At 41.9% G+C, this 14654-nt stretch overlaps 1 protein-coding gene across 1 annotated transcript in view; it reads right to left on the bottom strand.

The window, feature by feature from the left end:
* Positions 1 to 1102: 1102 nt before the first annotated feature.
* kcnn3 (potassium intermediate/small conductance calcium-activated channel, subfamily N, member 3) overlaps positions 1103 to 14654 on the bottom strand; it is a 52911-nt gene continuing 39359 nt past the window's right edge. Inside the window, exons 8-10 of the mRNA XM_034103554.2 lie at positions 7461 to 7588; positions 6068 to 6137; positions 1103 to 4148 (exon numbers count right to left, since the gene is read on the bottom strand). Of these exons, the coding sequence (XP_033959445.2) occupies positions 3732 to 4148; positions 6068 to 6137; positions 7461 to 7588 (615 nt within the window). The 3' untranslated portion in view covers positions 1103 to 3731. The remainder of the gene's footprint in view (positions 4149 to 6067; positions 6138 to 7460; positions 7589 to 14654) is intronic.

The following is a 14654-nucleotide window of genomic DNA, read 5'->3' as shown; positions in this document are numbered from 1 at the left end:
AAATCAAGGAATCTACTTTGAAAACAAAGAGTAAAGCACTCAAACACCTGCTCACATTTACAAAATGCTACTTCATGTAGTATCATACTTTACCTTAGCTATTAATGTTTTTTGCATTTTGGGTATTTTTGTGTGAATACATACTTCCTGGTTGAGGGACGCCGGCCAAATGAGAGCGAATGGAAGTCGTTAAACTTTTGGTAAGCAGGTGACCAAAAGCTGCTCGCTGATTGGCGGCTTCAGATTTTCCCACGGGGCGCAGCTCTCTGCGCCCCCCAGACCCACCCACTTTTATTGGCAGCAAATCTGTATTGTTTTCATGATCTTTGACCTGATGTGATTGGGCCATGACGCTGTCTTTTATGTTCACACTCGCCATTAGGTTTCTGGATGATAATGTCATGGCAAATTCAAGTGCGGCCGCAGAAAATTCAGTTTTTTCTTTACAAAAACACCCTTTCACAAGGCGTCCACTGGAAGAAAAAAAGAGAATAGAGGAGCTTTGTCCGGACCGACCCGATTTAAAAATTCATCAGCAGGCAAGTGATCGAGGATGAGCTTACAACCGGAGTGTCCATGAATCACAATCAATTTCCTTCGACATTACAGTGGTGTTGTAGATCGTTTTTTTTTTTGCGCCCCACCCAACATTTGTATCACCAGCCGTCACTGGTGTGACAGTAAAACAGTTTACAAAATAAAATGTAACTTATTCAAATCTTATTAAAAAAAACACAACCTACTTGGATATAAGCCAACTTTCCGTGGGGTTATCTCCAAATATCGCGAGAGGACGAGCATCTGAAACAGAATTAGCATACTTCAGAAATTCGTTGGTCAAAACAACCTTTCAGTGAAGTAGGCTATAAGAATATGTTTGTTTTACAAAATAAGTCAAATAGCCTGTAGCAACTTTAAAATGAATTTGTTGCGGGTCGTCCTTTGTTTTAGATGTGAAGATGGGTTGCTTTATTTTTCTAAATAATCACTGAGTCCCGTAGCATCCAAAATAAAAAAAGGAAGAACTAACAAAAAACAGCGACACAGAAAACATGGAAGCTGTAATGTTATAGATATATACTTTATTAATTCTCTCTGATAAAATAAAAATTACAAAATAATTTCAACCTTAAAGGGCACTTTCCTTGTTCATAATTATTTAACGTATTGTTGTACATATCAGAATTGTCATTGCGAATGAGAAGAATACTATATTTAGTAATATTATATATCAGCTATAACTGCGTGTAATCATAATGGTAGAAAAGGACTAAGCAATACAAAGCTAGATTTCGTTAACAGCATACTATACAATATTCCAAGCGTATGTAATTCAGTATTCCGGCCACAGCATGTCGCCATAAAACAGTTTGATGTTGTTTCCAATGAAGAGTAGGCTTGTCTCTTTTCCCTTCACACCATAATAATTCTTTCTTTTTATGTTTTTTAATTTCATACAGCTGTTCCTTCATGGCCATTTATCCTTTGTAAGGTTTATTTGTGTTCCCTTGTGTTTATCCATAGTCCACCTTGATCTGTTTTAAAGCAGTGAAGAGCAGTCCATGTACAGCACTTTAACAAGTCCATGCCCAGATTTTCACAGTTATTCCCTCAGGAATATTGTCTAGATATCTGCAACGCCTCCTGCTATCTTTTGTCCCCAGTGACAGCAGCGTTCCCTGCCTCTTATTGAAGTCCATTTAAGAGAGAGCACTTTGGTTGTCGAGGTGTGTGTATATCTGTGTGTGCGTGCGTGTTGGTGTCTGTTCCTGTGTCTGCATGGCAGTTTAAGTGATCGAGCAAGCGAGAGTGTTTTGAGTGTATTTCTTTACATAGAATACATTCATGATAACAGTGTGTCGTTTTGGGGCAGCGAGCCTGAAGAAAGAATGGTAGTAAGACATTTCTTCTTCTTCCCTTCATGAAGGGTGTTACACACAACCGTACACTGTGAAAAATATTTATCACATCAACTTCTAATCACACAGCTTAACAATTGTTGGATTTTTAATTACATCTCTAATGTAAAAATCAAAAGATTAGTCATTCTAAGCATAAATATATCTAAAGAATGAAAGAAAAATAATAAATACAGCATCTCAGTCAATCTGACTCCACTGACATCAGACAAAAAAGAGATAATTCATTATTGATGAATAATAAAGTTTTGATTTTAGTTCACCTGTCTGCAAAAACAATCACCAAACATGGAGCATTATGTTTGTGCAAAGCTCGGTTTTGTATAGTTATTTTTTCTTCAAAACTAATGAACCAGATTGAAAAGACTACAATCTACTTTTTCCTCCAAAAAACATCCCTATATTAATGCACTTAATTCAACTATAAATGATCAATTTTCTGGAGCTCATAAGAAATGTTCACAGATATAGAAAACGAAACAAACCCTTAAAAGTGTTAGTTAAGAACAATAAACCTACAAGCACATGTAAAATCAGTTCAGCTTAATGTGTAATTCAATAAATGCAGTAATAAAGTCCTGCTGTAGTTGTGTTCGGTTATTTTATGATCTGTGAATGTCTTCTTGTCACAAGCAGACGTTATGGTGACTCATAGTCATACCTACTTATTTCAACCTCATCTGTGATTTGTGTGGTTCAGTGAATGTTTATGATTCTCCCATCTGAGTAGTTAAAATGTCACAACTATGCAATGTAAGTCTAAACTACTGCATTAGCTCACACCCACTCAAGACAAGTCATTTGGATGACATTTTTTTTACAGTGTGTCTACATTACTTGGCAGTGCTCTGTGGAGATTGACAGTGCGTTGAGTGTTTGGCAGTATAGGCTTTAATATCATCCTGTTGGCAACAGCACAACATTTCTTTGTGCAATAGTATAAAGGGCCAGCTTTGTTAAAGATTGTGTTTTTATGTTTGTGCTGTGTTCACATGTTTCCTGTGGATAATGCACAGATATAAGTTGTGCACAAGTGTGTGTCTGTGTGTGTGTGTGTATATGTATGTGTGTGTGTGTGTGTGTGTGTGTGTGTGTGTGTGTGTGTGTGTGTGTGTGTGTGTGCGGTACATGCCACTATTTTATTTTTAATATCACGGTCGTATTGATCGAACCTTCTGTTAAAGGGATGCTCGTTAACACACAATTAGCATTCAGATAGAAAATACATCATAAGGATAAAAAGTCATGGTCATTAATTCCTGATGAAGGGAGAGAGTTATTGGGAGGGGGGGAGGAAAGAGAGAGAGAGAGAGAGAGAGAGAGAGAGAGACAAAGACAGAGATAGAGAGAGAATAAAGGCCCTTTTCAGTAATTGGAGTGGATTCCATTTAGGAGCTTGGAGTTCATATAATTCTTCTTCTTATTTCTCCTCCCCTCTCCTTCCCCTTCCACATCCTCTCTTCCTCCATTTCTCACCCTCTAGACATCCTTCCTCCCCCTCACACCTTTTAGCATCTCCATTTTATCTCCATTTTTCTTCTCCTTCCTCCTTCAAGGAAAGCGCCCCAAAGTCCCTAAGATGTCTCATCATTCATCCCGACTCTCCATCTTAATCCCATTATTTCTTCTCATAGTTCTGTCTTCATCCCTCCTTCATGGAGCGTTGGTTTCAGAGGATCACCTCCAATTTCTCTCCTCCTCCCTCCATGTTCCTCTCATTTTAATCTGAAGTAAGCGGACTAGCACAGCCTCCCCCCTACTCTCTCCCAGTTTTCTCTCCAGGTAAATCCTCTCCTGGTCCTCAGAGCTGTCTCAGCAGCTAGAAGTGCAGGTGTTGGTGTTGGGACTCGCCTCCAGGCTCCCCTCGGGGCTGTGAGGTGGGGGCGTCAGAGGGGACTCCAAGGCCAAAGTGGGGACTTGGTATGGGGGCGGTGTTGGAGGTGAAACCCGTACTGGTGAAGGTGGAGCAGCAGTTACAGACACAGCTGGGGACAGCGGGACAACGGCACCTGCTCCACCTCCGCCTCTCCAGTCCCTTGAATCCCTCTCTCGAAGCAAATGCACCAGGGCGGCATGCTGAGCGCTGAGGGTGGCCGAGAGGTGGGCCGGCAGGGTGTTGAAGCCGGCGGTGAGCTGCTCCACCCGCGACTCCAGGGACAGCATCTGGCGCTCCAAGTCCTCACTGCGGTCGTTGAGCTCCGACATGAGCTCATACATGACGCTCTGCATCTGTGAGAGGAGAGCAGAGACAACTCAGTGAGCACAGAGTACTTTGAAGACAGATTTCTAATATGTAAACAGGGGTATTACGAGGGCTGTTTTATTAAAGCTTGTTTAAAGAAAACAATTTGGACCGAATGAGAAGAGACAGCAAAAGGGGTTTAGAGAGTGAAGTCAAATAGAAAAGAGGACAAGCCTGGGCCTCGGGAGGATTGAGTAAAACATTTCCAAGAGGGAGTAGAAGCTGGGCTGAAGGAGAGGCTCGAGGAAAGTCTCCATGTGGGCGTACTTTTTACTTTTTAATATTTACTTGGGTAGCCAGGGTTTACGATCAGTTTTTGGGTGATTTGTACTGAGGAACAAGTATCACATCACCGACGGGTGAAGAATTGTGTTTTGGTAACACACCTGTTCAGGTAACACTTAAAGACTTTTTTATGGAACGCAAAGCAGAGTAGGGGGCTAGTACACCCTCCTGAGGGTCCGATTGTGGATGTCATGCAAGCATAACATGGTGAAAACAATCAGTCTAAATGAACAATCGGGACGGAAATGTTCGGATTTCCAAAGGGAGGTTCTGTGAATAAATTAAAAATCAAGAACCGAAATAATTGAACTATTCATATCTTAGACTGCACTGTAACTTTTATCTTATAATGTTTATTTTATTAGCTTTTCTTTTTAATGACAGATTTTAAATGCCATTTTCTTAATGTCTTTCATTTTTTGTTTTTGTTTTAATGTTTCTCATTATCTTTTACTGTTTTTAAATGCCTTTGTCTGAATGTCTTTCATTTTTGTAAAGCAATTTTAATTGCCTGGTGCTGAAAGGTGCTATATAAATAAACTTGCCTTGCCTTACTTGCACTTTATTTTTCAGTTTCTCTGTATTATTGTGTTGCACTGTTGGAGAAGCCTGTGACCTAAGATTTTCATCGACATAACTACTCTGTAGCTATGTTCGTATGACAAATAAAGAACGTTGAACCTTTTAACATTGTGAAGTAAGAGAGGAAACAGGGAATGAAAGCGTGGCGACAGAGTGTCCCTGCCTTGCACATCATGGCCTCCGTAACCATGGTAAATGCACAATTGGCCAAAGATATTTTGTGCTAAAGGCATTATTCCTTAGGAAGACACAATTCCATCTTTATTCCCTATCTCTCTCCTCACACACACACACACACACACACACACACACACACACACACACACACACACACACACACACACACACACACACACACACACACACACACACACACACACACACACACACACACACACACACACACACACACACACACACACACACGCTACAGTCTTTCCCTCCACACACACACACACACACACACACACACACACACACACACACACACACACACACACACACACACACACACACACACACACACACACACACACACACACACACACACACACACACACACACACACACACACACACACACGCTTGACCTTCTTTCCCTCCACACACACACACACACACACACACACACACACACACACACACACACACACACACACACACACACACACACACACACACACACACACACACACACACACACACACACACACACACACACACACACACACACACACACGAGCACCCCCCTCCCTTTTCTCATTTCCTACTCGCTCTCTCACTCAGTCATCCCTGTTTTAACACTTGTTCCGGTTGCTAAGAGACGCAAAGCCATGGAAATGAGCAGGTCATCATCGAAACGGAGGAATGTATCCAAATATTGTTTATTGGGGGGAGGCAGGTGTATATTTGGTATAGGTTACTAGCCCTCGTTCAATTGTTATGTGTCTGTGAAGTGGATGTCCACAGATATGTGTGTGTGTGTGTGTGTGTGTGTGTGTGTGTGTGTGTGTGTGTGTGTGTGTGTGTGTGTGACTCACCTTTGAGAGGTCCACTAGTGTGTTGGCCTGATCACTGAGTTTCCTCTGCTCCATTTTCACACTGCGTAATCTGCAAACAGATACACACATATTAAATACACACACACAAGGTTGAAACCCAGTAGGTACACAGTGGTCGGTCCAGAGAGCTAATCCCTCCGGGTCCAGACAACAAGCGGTCACCTTGCCTAATTCAGCCTCATTTCTACCTGCAGTGTGTCGCTGAATTCAAATGTACAAACACAGTGTGCTCTGAAACACTGTCATGTTGTAAGCAGGGGAAAGTATGCATACATGTTATGTTGGAATAAGACGAAGACATTGAAGAGACAGTACAAATCAAAAAACCCATATTCTTTCTCTTACCTGCTATTTTCAATTTGAGTAGTGTTGCTCAGAGCCCCCAAAAGAAATAAGGAACACAATTTTTTTACAAAACTAAATTGATGAATAGCATTACAGCTAAGAGGGACATTTTGTTGGGGTGAACGGTCCCTTTAAGCTCTAGAGGAAGCGAACAGAAAATAAAGCCTATGGGAATATAACAATAGCATAACATTTGATAAAATAAAATAAATCAAATTTCTTCAGTACAATTAAAAATAACACTTGGCCAACTCTCAAAACACAATAAAATAATAAGTGAACTGAGGGTCTAATCTGTGTTTTCATAAAATATCCCCTCCGGCTTCCTCAATTATAATGAAGTGCAGAGGGATTTTATGAGGCTGCACCTCAGCATGAACTTCTTTCCTTAAATCACTTTGTTACTGTGTTCACAGAATCAGATTCATATTTAGAATTCACAGGATTGGACTTTTTTGTCACAATTAAAAGAGTCTTTTGACTCTTGCTTTTGAAGGAACTTGTTATATGTTCTCAGGTCTAGGCTGAACTGTTGAAGATCAAAAGAGCAAAGGGATGCCTAATTGTGATGCTAGACAGAGGATAAACAAAAAGCTTTGAGGAAAACAACCTTTAACAAGACAACTACCCTTGTGGCCTTTCAGAAAAACAACTACACTAAGGAAGAATTACAACGCACGATTAAGTTCTGCTGCATGAATTTGTTTCTATAACAACATCTCTAAGTAGCGATGATATGACGATAAGAGTGTTTCGAATCGTACACAATGCATTGATTATCCACAACTATACCTGCCTAGAATGAACCTGACCTTTAGTAGATGATGATTCATTGTGTGTGTGTGTGTGTGTGTGTGCATGTGTGTGTGTGCGTGTGTATGTGTGTGTGAAGGGATTCATTCATTCAACTTGTGGGTGGATAAAAAGTACAGATGATTTCAAAGGCATCATCAGCTCAGCAGCACAGATGTGTGTGTGCGCATGTGTGTGAGTGTGTGTGTGTGGTGGATGTAAGGTGTGCTCTTACTGATGTATGGCCTGGAGGAACTTCCGCTGATGTTTGCGGACTCTGGAGTGGTCGATCTTCTTCATCAGCTTGGTAGATTTGTAGATGAGCCAGGTCTCCCTCAGCACGTTGGCCGCTGCATTCTTTATCTGCTCGCAGACAATAAACACACAGACACACACATTGTTAGCAACAGGTAGCCCTTGGCAACAGAAGCAGGCAACAGGTAGCCCAGTGGCTAAGCAAACCTGGGAACCAAACCTTTCTCCTTCAAACAGGTTTGTAGCTATTGTACAGGAGAACAGAGCCCACTGTATTCTCCATTGTCTGCCTGTGAAATATTAATAATATTATTACATATTAAAACACGTTTTCTTCTTGGAGTCTGCTCTCCTTCTCCCTGTGTCTCTGTTTACACACTGGCTTCCTTGCCAATGCTTTTCATGCACGCATAAACAGCTCTCTCCTTTGGGAGTTTAGGAAATGAGAACCAACAGGAGTCTCCCCCTCACACACTTCTCTCCCCTCTCGGTCTGTCTATACGCCACATAATATGTTAGACTAACTAAAATGGGCTGCATCATCTCAGCTGGTTAGAAGTAATGCACTACAGTGTCGATGCACATTAAAACCAGTGATCTTCCATTTAATTATGACAGCAACTGAAAGAAACAATGGCATAATGAGTTGCTGCTCTTAAACGAGCTGTCAAAGGCACTCCCCATCCCTGCAGTAGAGACATAATAGAGAAATAGCCTACGTACTGATGCTCACTCATGGTCAAGCCTAACAGCCATCAGAAATAATAACAAGATTATTATTATTATTATTGTAAGTTTATACGGACCATCTTAATGTAAGATTGATGTGATTTAATAAAAGACTTGTTTAAATGTTTAGGCTTCAGGTCAATTTGGACTAGAATAAGGATTCAGTAACATACATTTGTATCCGTATCTGTTAGTAATGTTCACATTCTGAACATCTTTGTACGTTGCTATGTTATTAAAACACAGGGTTCTGACACCCAGAACAAATTATAACGCGGGTGGATACCATTGAGAAGGGAGAGGGAATCTGTAAGGACATAACACGAATGAGAGACTTCAAAGGGATGCCGAGCACTGAACAAAGAACAATTATACCCCCGTCCGAGGAGCACAAAAGACCCCGGCAGCTTGGCTAATCAGCCCCTATCCACCGCAGTCAAGGACTGCTCGCACACATACACACCTACACATAAACACATGTATACAAACACACTATTGGCCACAGATGAAGAGAGTAGGAGGCCCTGTCTTGCCGATGTGTTTTCAATGACGGAGGAAGTCAAACCGAAACCAGCTAATCCAACATATTCTGGGAAATATACAAAAACCCATTAGGAGATTGGGTCACCTATCACTTTTGATGAAAGTCAAAACAATCACTATCCTCAACTTATAACGGCTTGTTTACATATAAGATTGGCAATTCATGTTAATAAACCCCACTAATTTAAAGATAATGTATGTTCAGTTCACAGGCCATGACCAATGTGATTTGAATGTAAATCTAGGCCTGCTGTATGATTTAAAGCCGGCTATCCCATGTTCCTCCCTCTGAGCCTCGTCTCGCAGTGTATCAATAGGATTACAGCGCTCCCATCCATGTAGCAACAACAGACCCTGACAGAGCTGCAAAGATCCAGAAGAGGCATCATCTTGGTAGTGGGCCCAAGGCTATATACATCAACATCATCTTCTAATTTCTTTATGGTAGATTTGTATTTTTTTCAGTAACATTTAAATGTACCTGCATTATGTCTTATCTTTAGTTATCTTGTGCGTGGTTACTGAAGAGCACATTTAACACTCCTCATATCTACAGGTCAATAGGTAAATTGATATGTCAAATCCTATTTATCAGCTCATTAATCATTGCAGAGTGAAATATGATGAATAATGACATTGTGTATCGCTCCGGCCGGCCCACTGTGGAAGTGTTCACACACACTTCAAACACCTGTCCAGCATGCTGTTGCACTGCTTCAGGCCATTTAATTAGATGATGCTAAAGCCTCACCCTTCATTTAAAACCTGCAGACTGCTCTGCATGCAAATGACAGGCACTGATAATATTGCCTAGATTTTATTATATGGTTAATTCTCCCCACTGCTCTCTTTACTTCTCTTTCTCCCTCCTCCTGGGAGTAATAGTAGAAACTGATGCCACTCCATTTACAGAAACATGTAAGCCGCTAAGAATACTCCACAAGAAACCAAACGACGGCAGCAGCAGCTATATGCGGAGCATATGGTGTGTTCTTGGGCCTGCATGTTGGCGCCATATGGCTGGTTTGGGTCAAAGATCTGTTGTGGTTGCCCCCCTACGTGGCACACCTTATGGCAGGTACAAGAAAAATATGTTAAAAAATATGTTGAAACAAGGGGTTCCCACATCTCAGCATGTTGGATGGTCGATGACATATTGTGGAGTATAAATCAATCAGTACAAATAGAAATATTTTAGGAATGTCATCACAGACACAAACACTGAAAATAATAATAATCACATTTTTCTTTCTCTAATACAAATGGGTCCAACAATGAAGATACCACAAAGATATATGGAAATTAGAACTGGTCTCTTCCATTGTTACTTGTACTGAAAAGGAAAGAACATCCTGGATTGTTTTCCATTCATTTGCTGTTGTGATGGAAGACAGGAGAGCTGGAACTTGATTGGCAGACACTGAAGATTTATTTGAAGTTACGGCCGGAGAATTGACAAAGACATTTGCTGCAGACACAAAGTGACACAGCTCCTGCCCAACTAATTCTGAAGATCTCTCATAAAATCCCAAGTATTTATCTAGTTCTAGACAAACATCAGGGGAAAAGCCGAGGCGCCTGACCCCTTCAACCCAGGAGAGCCTTGATGACCTGCGGTATGTATGTAATTAGTAATTAGGTGCTGTGGTGCTAGAGATTCAATGGTGTTCTCTAGGAGAGCAGAAAACATAAACAAACTAATTACCTTGGAAACAACCTCCCAGCTCACCTGCGACCCGTGGCCCTATCTGCTTTGACCTTCCTCTACCGAGCAAGACTCACGCGCAAACATGCTCCACAATACACACAAACACAACACAAACAAATCAGTCAAATTGAAATTACAATTAGCTTCCACTGGTTATATATGTGTATTTTTGTCTCCTGAATGAGGTCAGATCTAGACAGGGCTGCATTTAAAGCTAGAGGATGCTCATGTTCATCTGGTTTAAAGAATATCAGAGAATATCAGAGTGTCACAATACATCCACACTAATAATGATTCATCTGGCTTTGCATATGTATTAAAAGGCTGTGAAGAGGAGTTATTTTTACTAAGTGGAGTGAAAGATAGCTTAGTAGAAATCTTTGGGGGTTAGATTGCTCTCATTTGGCTAGTGGTGTAAACATTGGAAGACGCTGCAGCACCTCCTTCTTGGCCGGAGCCCAAAGTGCACTATTCAGAAAGGGTGAAGCTCTGAATATGCCGCAGGGACTTCTAAAAGTGCTGATTTAACCAATCGTCCAGAGTGAAGGCTGAAGACACTTTTTGAGCCCAAATTTACAGAAATGAATACAATTTCTTTAACCGAGACTTAAAAAAAGAAGAAGAAGAAGCATGAAACAGAAATAGTGACCTCAGAAACAGCCATATTTACACGGTCACGGCCCATTGCTTCAATGAATGGCATTCAAAAGTGCCTTGAAAAAAAGAAGGACACACCACTTAACTGGCGTAGCACCTACATTAAGTGTGTCCTGTTTCTCCGTGTTGAGAGTGCGCGGTGAACGTTAGAGTGATGTTCTGACCAGATGGACTTTCAGCAGTGCTCTGAATGAACCAATACTGTGGAGCCACTGTACACCGCTGCAACCAGAGCGGAAGCCTGTGAAGGCGCTTTAACACTCTGCATCAAGACAACAAGTCCAGACATAAAACATGAGTGCCTACAACCTCACTCACATTGTCGACATGGCGGCAAAGTTTACTGTTATGTAATACAACAATTAATTAATTGTAATAATTGATCACTGCATTAAAATGAACCCTGTGCATTGAACTTTGATCAATGTTTTCAAAGCACATCATCTTCCTTGATAAGGCTGTAAGGTCTTCTGCACCACACAATATTTCAGTCTTGTCAATTAAACACAGATATTACAAACAACAGGGGGCCACTGGTAATAAGCTACACTGATTGACATTTAATTGACATTCTTGGTAATCCTTCAAAGGGAAGGAAACACCATTTCACCCAAGTACAAAACAGTGGGTGTGCTTTTGTGTGTGTGTGTGTGTGTGTTGTGTGTGTGTGTACATACGATGACAGCAGGATGTAAAGTCGATCGTTGCATTATTCATTATGAAGCCTTGAGTGATTGTATTCTCTTGTTACGACGATATGGCAGAGAATGGCCCCAGCCATGTAAATCAATGAGCATACAACAGCTTCAATCATTGCTCTCTCAGTAATAGAGGGCAGAAGACGATTACCACCACATAAACCAAAGACCCTTTGAAGGAAATGTCATCAAGCAGCATGCTGCATTGTGTTGAATAGAACTGCTGTTTGGCGCCTCCCCAACATGATTACTGGCTTTGTTAAAATATAGTACTTTACTTGATTGAGGAGGACATACACTTTAAAATGTATGGTCTTTATCTACGGGGTGATCTCCATCAGTTTGATCTATATTTATGCAATAAATATCAATGCAATGACGTAAAGAGAGATACATAACATTATTTTCCATTTTAAATATGAAAGACTTCATGAGCAATAGACATTTGCCCGGGGCATGTGGAAAAGATTGCAGGGTAGCTATTTTGATAAAATGAATACATATTTGATTTAAGATATATTCACATATGTTCTTATGTATACATGTCATTTAATGTATTGTTATTGTTATGCATGGTCCTTGTTCAATAAAGATCTATAATAATAATAGAAATACAAAAATAAAAATGTTAAATCAGAGTCTGCTGATCTTGCCAATATTTCCAGTCACACCAACCAGCTACAATAACACAACTTGTTGTGACTCGACAGATATGTTAGGTTTAGTTATGTTTTTATTTTGAAAGTAATCTTTCCTGTCATTTCAGATCCCACAGTTCCTGCCTTTGTGTGTTTCCCGCCCGTGAGATTGCTTGGCCCTGCCCTGATTGTTTTCACCTGTGCCCATCCCCCTCACCTATATATAGCCCTGGTGTTTCTTTGTTCCTTTGTCAGTTCGTTATGTTTCATGTCGTGAGCACCCAGGCCTTTTGACTCCTGATACCTACCTTGGGATTTAGACCTTTTGTCAAGTGAGTTTTTGTGTTGCTGTACAACTTTGTTTTGGCTTTTTATCTACTTTCTATTTTTTGTGAAAGTACGATTTAGTTTGTGATTAAAGAACATTCTATTTTTGGACATCTGTCTCCGAATCCTGCTTTTGGGTCCTGCGTCCTGTATCTCGGTTCATAACAGTACGAACTGACCAAAATATGGACCCAGCGGATTCAGAGACAGTGAAGATAGCTCTGCGAGCTCAAGGAACAAGACTACACCAGCATGAGGAGCAGCTGGGCGCCATCAACCTGGGGGTGAGGGAACTGACCGGCCGTCAGGAAAACTTTCAAGCCTCAGTCAATACTCAGGTGAATCACCTTGCTGAACAGCTGCACCGTGTCCTCGCTCACCTGGAAGCTGGTTCATCCCCTCAGCACCCTGCTGTTGCTCACACACCTATTGTTCCAGCTGACCATGTGCCACTCCATGCTCCACCGCCTCGTCTGGCATCTCCAGAGCGATTCTCCGGAGATTCCGGTGACTGCCGCCCTTTCATTGTTCATTGTGATCTCCATTATAAATATAACCCTGCTGCATTCCCCACTGATCACTCCAAAGTGGCCTTCATGGTGAGCCACTTAACGGGGAGAGCAGCGGCCTGGGCTACGTCCGAATGGGCGAGAGATTCATCTACCTGTAATTCTCTGGATGTATTTACAGACACTCTCACCAAGGTGTTTAATCGCACGGCTCCTGGAAGGGAGGCAGCCAGAGCACTGATGCAGATTAAGCAGAGTCAGCGCAGAGTATCGGACTATGCCATTGAGTTCAGGACCCTTGCAGCAGATAGTGGCTGGAATTCTGCAGCACTGCTCGTCTTTCGGATTCCATTAAAGACCAGTTAATACCTTTGGACCTCCCAGAAGACTTGGATTCTGTCATTGCACTGGCAGTTCGAATAGACAATAGACTGGCCGAAAGACAAAAAGAAAGGTTCAAGAGTGTGGCACGTCTGCCTCGACACCAAGGGGACACACCAAGCCATCGTCCCGCCTGGAGACCTCCTACCGATACTCCTCCTGAGAGAAGAGTGCTCCCTAGTGTCTCAGAGGAGCCCATGCAGTTGGGTCGGGCTAAGTTGACTCCGGAGGAACGTCTTTGGCGCATTCAGGAGGGCAGGTGTTTTTACTGTGGGGAGCAGGGGCACCTCCTGGCTTCATGTACAGCAAAAGATCGGGCTCATCAGGGACGAGGAGGACCCTGGTGAGCCGACTGTCATCTGGATTCCCTCCTCGCACCTTGACACAGGTACAAGTAAAAATAGACAGACATGTTTTAACTCAGGGGGTTCTCATAGACTCTGGTGCGGATGAAAGTTTAATGGATTGGGGGTTGGCCAAGGAGTGGAACTGTGGGGTAATTCCTTTGACGCAACCGTTAAAGGCCTCTGCTCTGGATGGTCGGTTATTGTTTACCGTTACCCACTGTACTATGCCCATTGAAGTAACCGTAAATGCAACACATACTGAACACATGACTTTCCATTTATTTGACTCTGCTCAGCATCCACTTATTCTTGGTTACCCATGGTTAGTCAAGCACAACCCACACATAGACTGGAGATCTGGGAGAGTTAAGGGATGGGGAGAGGACTGCAAGCATTTCTGTTTGAGAGACAATAAGACTGATGACAACACTCCCCATGCTAGAAGGATTGCATGTACAGAAATGACTGAGGCTATCCAAGTACAGGAGCAAGATTTCCCTGACAAGTCCAAGGTGCCCAGTTGCTATTGGGACCTAAAGGAGGTTTTTAGTAAAGCCCGAGCCACTGCCCTGCCACCACATAGGCCTAATGACTGTGCTATAAACTTGGTACCTGGCTCCCCAATTCCAAAGGGTCG

The sequence above is a fragment of the Pseudochaenichthys georgianus genome, chromosome 16, assembly GCF_902827115.2.
Source record: "Pseudochaenichthys georgianus chromosome 16, fPseGeo1.2, whole genome shotgun sequence".
NCBI classification, from domain to species: domain Eukaryota; kingdom Metazoa; phylum Chordata; class Actinopteri; order Perciformes; family Channichthyidae; genus Pseudochaenichthys; species Pseudochaenichthys georgianus.
The sequence above is the reverse complement of the archived record's forward strand: the minus strand, read 5'-3'. Positions and strand labels throughout refer to the sequence as shown.